The sequence below is a fragment of the Raphanus sativus genome, chromosome 1 (assembly GCF_000801105.2).
Source record: "Raphanus sativus cultivar WK10039 chromosome 1, ASM80110v3, whole genome shotgun sequence".
Taxonomy (NCBI): domain Eukaryota; kingdom Viridiplantae; phylum Streptophyta; class Magnoliopsida; order Brassicales; family Brassicaceae; genus Raphanus; species Raphanus sativus.
The window spans coordinates 13,371,214-13,379,308 of NC_079511.1; the positions used below are offsets into that span (position 1 = coordinate 13,371,214).

General features: G+C 36.3%; 1 protein-coding gene across 1 annotated transcript; it reads right to left on the reverse strand.

Moving 5' to 3' along the window:
• Positions 1–2,179: 2,179 nt before the first annotated feature.
• On the reverse strand, positions 2,180–7,059 carry LOC108807322 (auxin response factor 6). Its single transcript, XM_018579595.2, has 13 exons — positions 6,135–7,059; positions 5,919–6,037; positions 5,716–5,814; positions 5,562–5,618; positions 5,315–5,470; positions 5,135–5,219; positions 4,958–5,048; positions 4,704–4,868; positions 4,422–4,620; positions 4,198–4,345; positions 2,981–4,104; positions 2,713–2,903; positions 2,180–2,638 (listed from the first exon to the last, which is right to left on the reverse strand). The coding sequence occupies exons 1-13, from the start codon at positions 6,175–6,177 to the stop codon at positions 2,410–2,412; spliced, it is 2,706 nt and encodes a 901-aa protein (XP_018435097.1). The 5' UTR covers positions 6,178–7,059; the 3' UTR covers positions 2,180–2,409.
• Positions 7,060–8,095: the final 1,036 nt, after the last annotated feature.

The following is an 8,095-nucleotide window of genomic DNA, read 5'->3' on the forward strand; positions in this document are numbered from 1 at the left end:
CCTAATAAAAACATTTAAATAAATAGAAAAACTTTATTTAAAAAAAGTTATACAGTATAACTTTTTTAAATTAATATTCGGTAAATTAATATATACTAAAAATCTCTATAAATTAATATAATAGTCCTAAATTGAGTTTTTGGTTTAATTAGTATATCGATAAATTAATAATCTCTATAAATTAATGAAAAGTTATAGTTTTAATATAGTCCCAACATTATTAATTTATAGAGCTTTCACTGTAGATTGATGCATGCTTTTATAAAAAATACAAGAATTGATTATACCATGAAATCAGTATAGCATTGTCGAAAAGTCTACCAGGACTGACAATATATATCGTAATGATTGTTGGGATTGTGAAAGTTTATGTACAATTTTTTATTGTCCGATTAGTACGATATTGCTTACTTTAGGCCTAAGGTCGGCCTGTATGGATTACTTTTTGGTATCTTTCCCAAAAGGCATCGTACTAATTAAAGTTGTAATTTTCTTTATATATTAGACAATATTTGTCTAATCTTCCGATGTGAGACTTAGTTTCATATTTTACATTTTCCTTGGACATCTCTTTATATATTATAAACTCATTGTCTAATTCTTCAATGTGAGACTTAGTTTGATATTTCATATTCTCCATCTTAAACTAAGGACTACATTCATCTTGTGTCCCTTAACTAACTTTTCAAGATCTTCTGACTTGATCTTTGCCACACATATTTCCATCTATAACTCGAAGAGTCTCATCCATATCTTGAAAGGTATTTTAGTCATTTTGTAGATTTCTCGTCAACCGCTTTAATACCAATTGTTGGAATTGTGAGAACTATGTACAACTCTCTATTATTTGATTAGTACGATATTATTTATTTTGGACCTTAGAATATGGCTACATGAATTATTTTGGATTTTTTCTTAAAAAGTTTTGTACTAGTTAGAATTGTACTTCTATTTTTATATATTATATAATATTTATCTAATTTTTCAACGTGGAATTAGTTTGATATTTTACAATGACAAGTATCATGATTCTATGTGTAGATAGACAAAAATATGTTCTTAGATCTACATTTGAATATATACTTTACATCCTAATGAATGGCTACAACATCGTATGAAAATATTATAAAAATAGTTGATTTCGTAAGAGAAGAAACAACTTTTATAAGAATAAGAAAATTAATTTTTAAAAATGGGTCAAAAAGAAAAAAAGAAAAGAATCGGTGAGAACTTTCAAAATGATGGGTCACCATACACTATTTAATTAGGGCTCATGAAAGTGCCCTAACTTATGTCATATGTCCCTACCACATGCACCCAACATTATTTTCAACCATTCTCAATTTCTTACTTAGAATATATCGTCACACCACTAAAGATATTATGTGAATCACATTCATACACCACACATCAAAACCATATATACTTACAAATATCTCTTTATCAGATTTGTTATTTATTTGACTTAAAATCATGCTCTTTAATTAATTGATCACTACATTCTCCTAATGGACAATCAAACACCAACTCAAATCATAAGTTCTTCAACTATTCCAATGATGGTATATTCATTTCTAACGAAACATCTCATTTCAATAATTAAAAACAAACAAAAGAAGTTATTTTGCAAGATATCTTCAAACTTCACTACAGTTTTGATTGAATATTAAAACATCGGTTTTTTTTTTGAAAAATAAAAAGACGGACGTTTTTCAAAAATTTGAAGTTATTCACGTTTACGTATTCATGTTATTATATTATAGTATAATTCTACAAAATTCTACAAGTTCCGTTTCAAATTCCTTATATACTTCAACGACGTACCTACCTACTACCAAATTGTTCATTTGTTTGCCTCCCTAACTATAAACGTTAAGAGCATATATTAATTGACCTACTAGCAACTTAGCCTACAAGTACGAACTAGGGATCGATACGTGTCAACAGAAAAAGCTTAGTGCTGACGCAAAACAAGATCTAATTTTAGGGTAAAGCCCTAAATAGCGGGTCGGAACACTTCAGTGTTTCACACAAAACCAATAAGGGTGTTGGGACCCATATCACTTTCTATGTGGGACACTGAGTCAGACAAAGTCTCAACATAGCTCCAAAACAGCACTTCACTATCAGATATTAATTGAACAAGTAGTGAGTAAAATATAGTGACGGCCCCATATAATGACATAAGAAAAAGACCAAAAAGATCTTATAATTACAGTATTACGACATAAAAGATAAGATCTATTACATAGTTTTCGTTTTTTGTCTCCACAAAGCTCCCTTTTGTAAGTAATAAAGAGAGTTTTAACTTACTAGTAATTAAAACTAAAAAAAAGAGATCAAATACTATTTTGATAAAAACATAATAACTTGATTACCAAGAAAAGGGGTTTTTCTTCTCTACTTTCTCTAGTAGTTGAATGAACCCCCAACGGATGCAATACCGTTACCGAGGTTCCTCGGGTCTGACCGGTTGCCAAAGTCATCGCAGTTCCCGTTGCTGCTCGGGAGCTTCTCGACGACGTTGTTGTTGGAGGATGGAGGAGCTGAGTTGAGAAGCTCAAGGCCTCTTTTCCCCATTTGCTGCACTTCTTGTGGTGACAGTATCTTGATGCACCACACGCTGCTCACAAACTCCCTGTAAAACCACAAAGTTAGATGAGTGGGTGAGATCAAAGTGGAGAGATGAGGGAAGGAAGTAAAAAAACATACGGCCAAGGGTCATCGCCGAGGAGAAGAACATCGTTCTCTCGGTCGACAAATACAAGCTGCCAGCCTGATCTCACAGGGTCTTCTAACTGGCCTTCAAGGCCAAACATGCGAGCAAGCTCGCTTCGCAGCTCGTGGTAGCTGCTAAACTTCGTTATATCTAATGATCGTCCAAAAGACCCTGACTTGTACACCTGCAAGACCCATTTCCCATTATATCATCATGTGCACACTTTGGGGATAAAAGGAAAAGAAACTTTACTATTATTACCTTCACAAAGGTATTGGATTGTTGGTTCTCAGAACCGAGGTTTTCTGAGGACTGTAGAAAACCTGGTTCGTCTATACAACTAGAAGGTGTAGTCATTGCAAGATTACCACCGGTGGAGAAGTCGTTGTTGAAGTTAGATGTTGTGAAAGGTAGAGTGGTGGAGTCGCCACCTTCAATGCCGATGCTTCTAAGGTTTGACATTCCGTTTGGCATCAAGAGGGAAGATGAATCTATGTTGACTCCAAAGAGAAGATGGCTATGTGGGTCTGAGGGGCTTCCTTCTTGCTCTATTGAGCACTCTCTGCCACCGCCGGGGAATGGAGGCAACGAGACAGCATTTGGAGGGACGTTGCTTGTGCTGTGAGACTGTCCCAGTTGCTCAATCACGGATTGAGTGTTGTTGTTACCGAATGATGATAGATCAACTGCTGGACGCTTTGATGGCCAACCGGAAGAAGTCATTGCACCAGAGTTTGTTCTAGTGAGGTTGAGCAGTTGAGATGACTCGTCTTGAGAGAAGTTACTGAGAAGTGTGTGGAGCGGAGACATTGGATTGTTGTTTCCTCCGTTGCTGTCTGAGAAGTTCTGAAGAGAAGTCATGGACTGGGGCGGCAACGTGGCTGACTGAGAAGCAGAACCAAACTGAGACATAGCACTGGAAGCTGACGGATTATGATTATCCACCACTTGATGCTGCTGAGAAAGAAGATTGTTGGACTGAGACTGAGGCTGGTGGGTTTCAGGAACCCCGAGATAAGACTGTTGCTGCTGTTGAGAGAGTTGTTGTTGTTGTTGCTGCTGCTGCTGCTGCTGAGAGAGTTGCTGTTGGAGCATCTGTGGCTGCATCAAGGAAGGGGGTTGCATTGAGAAGCCCGAGGGGTTTTGGAACTGAAGAAGAGAAGCAGCAGCTTTAGCTGGATCAATGCCTCTCATGTCTTGAAGTGCAGCAGCAGCCATTGCTTGGTAAACGTCGTTCTGCATACCAAGCATTCCCGAAGCATCAAGCCTAGGCTGCATCCACGGGTTAACTCCCATACCTTGAAAGTTCAGTGACTGAAGTCCACGATCCCACATAAGCGGCGAACTCATTCCCATACCCATACTCATATCGTCTTCTTTAAGACCTACATAACCGAAAGGAGAGGCAACAAGATTAGAAGATATAAAAGAAAGACTTCAAGAGATGGATGAATCAAAGTGTTGAAATATAACAATACCATGAAAAGAAGGGAGACCTGGAGGCCATGGACGTTTAAGCCTGAGAGGAAAAGGAGATGGATACATAGGGAATGTCGTCAAAGGCTCAATCTCCCACAAGGAAACTCTCGGTTGCCTCTCTCCTGCAGTGGACTCATCCCATCCAACCTGCAACATGATCAAGATGATGACATATGTATAGGAGAAAGCAGTCTACAAAAAGGTTTTGGTTATTGAAGTGAACCTTGACGGAGCGCCAATGAGAATTGGCCCAACGAGTAGGATCAAGATCACAAATGCCAGTTATTGTACCCATGTACCGACGAACACTTGATTCCTCGGTTTCAAACAGCATCCTAAACCGCATGCCAACAGAGACGCGAGTGTGATAAACCGCTTTCACGTACTTAGCCAGAGGTATCACAAACTCTGAAGGGCTTGCCCTGAACAACAAAAAAAAAACAGATTTCATTTATTTACAAATTGCAACGAAAGAACACGTAGCTGCTGGGTTCAAGAACCGTACCTTGGGTTATAGAAGATGGTGAAACGACTATTAGTAGCGGCTGCGTGAGCTGCAGCAGCAAGAAGGCCTAAATGCATACTGTCACTTGATAACACAGATGAAGGCATGACAGTCTGTGGACGATTGGCTCGTCTAATACCAAGAAGTAACTGATTCTTATCGTTCCTGGTGGTGTTAACAACAACAAAAAAACATTAGCCATTTTAAAGTTTCATTTATAGCAAACCAAAATCTGAAAGAAGGGGGGTTCTAACCAGATGAAAAGCACAGAGTCACCAGCGACAAGCCTTTTAGCACTCACAAATACGCTCCAACCAGTAGTGAGGAGGTGTCTCTTGGGTTGGCCTGAAAAGGAGAGAAACAAAAAAAAAGCAGAGTAAATAAAAAAGACTCTTTGGTCTTCAGTTAGTGGACATTCAGTGAAAGCTAACCTCGGAAAATATGCCTGAACTTCCATTCGTTATCGTGCAGATCTCTCGCCATCAACTCTTGAGCTGGAGGCTGCTGAGAGTAATCCTGAAGTTAAGTAAGAACACACAAAGAAAATCAAAAAAGGTTAGGAAAGAAGTATAAAACAATATTTCAGAGTGAAGGAGAAGATGAGTTTATACCAAGGGAGGGAAAACTTTCTCAGCAGCTCGGCGAGGAACAGAGAAACCACCATGAGTGCTGGTATCACTAGCAGTCAGAGTTTTACAGAAATAGTTTGTAGGCTGTCTACTAGGGACACCTAACTCCGCCGGCAGGTATGGATCTTTTTGTTCTTGCTGTATTCAAAACAAGGTAAACAGTTCACAACACCGACAAAAAAAAGAAGAAGTAAAAATATTGGATAACATGTAATAAAAGTCTTCATACAGCGTTCAACGGTTGTAAAGTCATTTGTGCGTAGACTTCATCAGTCTCCACATCAGCCTGAAATTTTTAAAGAAATCAGGTTCTTGGTTAACAGAAAAAAAAAAAAAAAAAACACAACCGGAGAAGCATCTCATGGATGGAACAAGTATCTCACATGCATTGTGACATTGTGAAGCTGACAGATAAGCTGAGGATGCAAGCTCGGGTAGTTTGGTATATGAGCATCCACTTCTTTGTTGGTCGAAGCAGCGACCTGAATCCCCACAAAAAAATGTTTTAAGTAACCAAAAAAAAAAAGAATCCAAAAGCAGGATAGAAGGAAGAGCAGGGGGGGGGGGGAGGTTTGGAGAAAAAGACCTGTTCACTGTGACCTTGAGGGAAATACACAACTCTGGATCCAACAGGAGGTAACGAGACAAGAGGACCAGCACAAGCATGCCACAGCTCCGAATTTAGAACTCTCTTCTCTCCTGTAACTACACAAAAAAAAAAACACAAATTAACTTTTAAAAAAACTCCCACAAAAATCCAAAGCTTCTACATTTGCAAAGAGAGAGAGAGAAAGTATAGTACCTTCATGAGGTTGAGGATTAAACCCAGCTGTAGACAATCTCATCTTTCTTTCTTTTTTTTTCTGAACTTAAAAAGAAAACTTCCAACTTTGTTTCTTCAAAGATCCAAGATGCCCAAATGTAATTTTGACGAGGAAACACCAAAAAAGCTTTTAACTTTTTTTGTTTTTGTTTAATTGTAGTTACCCTCCCACCTCCCCCCACCCACCAAATCTTTTTCACAAATCCAAAAACCCTAAGAAAAAAAGAAAACAGATTTCTTCTACTTTCTTCCTTACAGAACACACATCAGCCAAATAAGCTCGCAATCTTTGTCTCGCCGACCTCAAAGCCGCTTCTCCTAATCCTCCACTCCTTCATTACTTTTGTAAACTACCCACCGTTTACTCCCATTAACAAAAAATTGTATATATTAAAAAGAAAAAAAAAAGACAACAACTTTGATTATTCCTATAGAAAACCCACCACCGCTAGAAGCTCAGAAGCCAAGAAGGAAACGTAGATCTCGAGCTTTAACTAAAACGACAGTACAAGGTGTCGTTTCAACAAGTAGATCTTCTTCTTCTTCTTCTTTTAAGCTGGGTTTTTGGTTTATTGAGATCCCAGGAGTACGATGATTAATGCGAAGATCGGGAAAATGAGAAAGAAAGGAAGTTTTATGGGCATGCAACTGCTCTCAACTGTTGCACAACATGTCTTCAAACAATAGAAAGAAAAGAAAGAGAAACGGTTTTTTTTTAATTTTTTATATTCTTTTTGTTTGGAACTGGAAATGATTTCTCCGGCTAAGGGACGTGGCGGAGCTGAGCCTCTGCTGCTAATATTATTATTGTTGCTCGAAAGCTACTTACCTCTCTCTCTCTCTCTCTCTCTCTCTCTCTCTCTCTCTCTCTCTCTTATTTGAATCAGAAGGGACGACAATGGCTGTTTTGACCCGAACCCGAACGTAGCGGGTCTTTTTATTTTCGCTTCACATTTTTAAAGCAACTTGTTCTTCCCAAAAGGACATGCTTCCTTTTACTACTTTACCCCTGATTTACGTTTTTATTACGGTTCGGGACTCGTGCCCTTTTTTATTTCTATTTGCTTCTCCTCCCGAGTTTCGAAACTTCGTTGCATCGTCCATGTAAACTAAACGATTTAGTACATTTTTCATTTTATAGTATTATTTTAATATTTTTCACACGAAAATTAAAAAAGTTGTATAATATATAAATATTAATATATTTATATTCAATGTAAAATTAATCAAATAATAAAAAATTAAATAAAATTTTATTGACTTTAAAAAAAAAGTAAAAAGTAGATTTAATGTACAAAACTACATTAAATTATAAAATGACACATTTTAAATACAAAATAAAAATCTAAAATGAAATTTATTATAAAATGTAGAGAGAATTATATATCTATTATTTTAGACAATTATTTCGGTGGCGCTTAAATGCTAGGCTTTATAAATCTGCGACAATTATCTTCTAAACCTTTTAAACAATTACAATACTGTAATAATAGATAATATATAATTATTATTTAAAAACTATAATGATAATATATTATAATATAGATTCTTATAAAATAAAATAATATAAATGTTATCATTTGTAAATAATGATATCTAATATAAGACATCACATACATATAATATATAGCTACAGTTAATAAATTCTTAAACTACTTAACTAATGATCTGTGTGTTTGCTAAATCGTTATAGACGCTAGGCATCGCATCATTTTCCACTTAGCAACTAGCGTTTTTTTGAACACTACTACAAGCCTACAACCATATGGTTAATATATTTTAGTTAGACATGATCATATTTCATATATTAGATATATCGTGTGTTAGCTACTAATGTCGCATTCATTATCTTTATAATGCATATTTTTTTTTGAAAGACTAATAACAATATTAATCATTAATTAATGATGACTTTTATTGCCAACATAATGTACAGCTTA

Coding starts and splice junctions, on each gene's coding strand:
- LOC108807322 (XM_018579595.2), bottom strand. CDS start 6,177: ATGAGATTGTCTACAGCTGGGTTTAATCCTCAACCTCATGAAG. Junction 4,105..4,197: donor AGGTCTCCCTTCTTTTCATG/GTATTGTTATAT, acceptor TCGGTTATGTAG/GTCTTAAAGAAGACGATATG. Junction 2,639..2,712: donor CTCGGCGATGACCCTTGGCC/GTATGTTTTTTT, acceptor GTGGTTTTACAG/GGAGTTTGTGAGCAGCGTGT.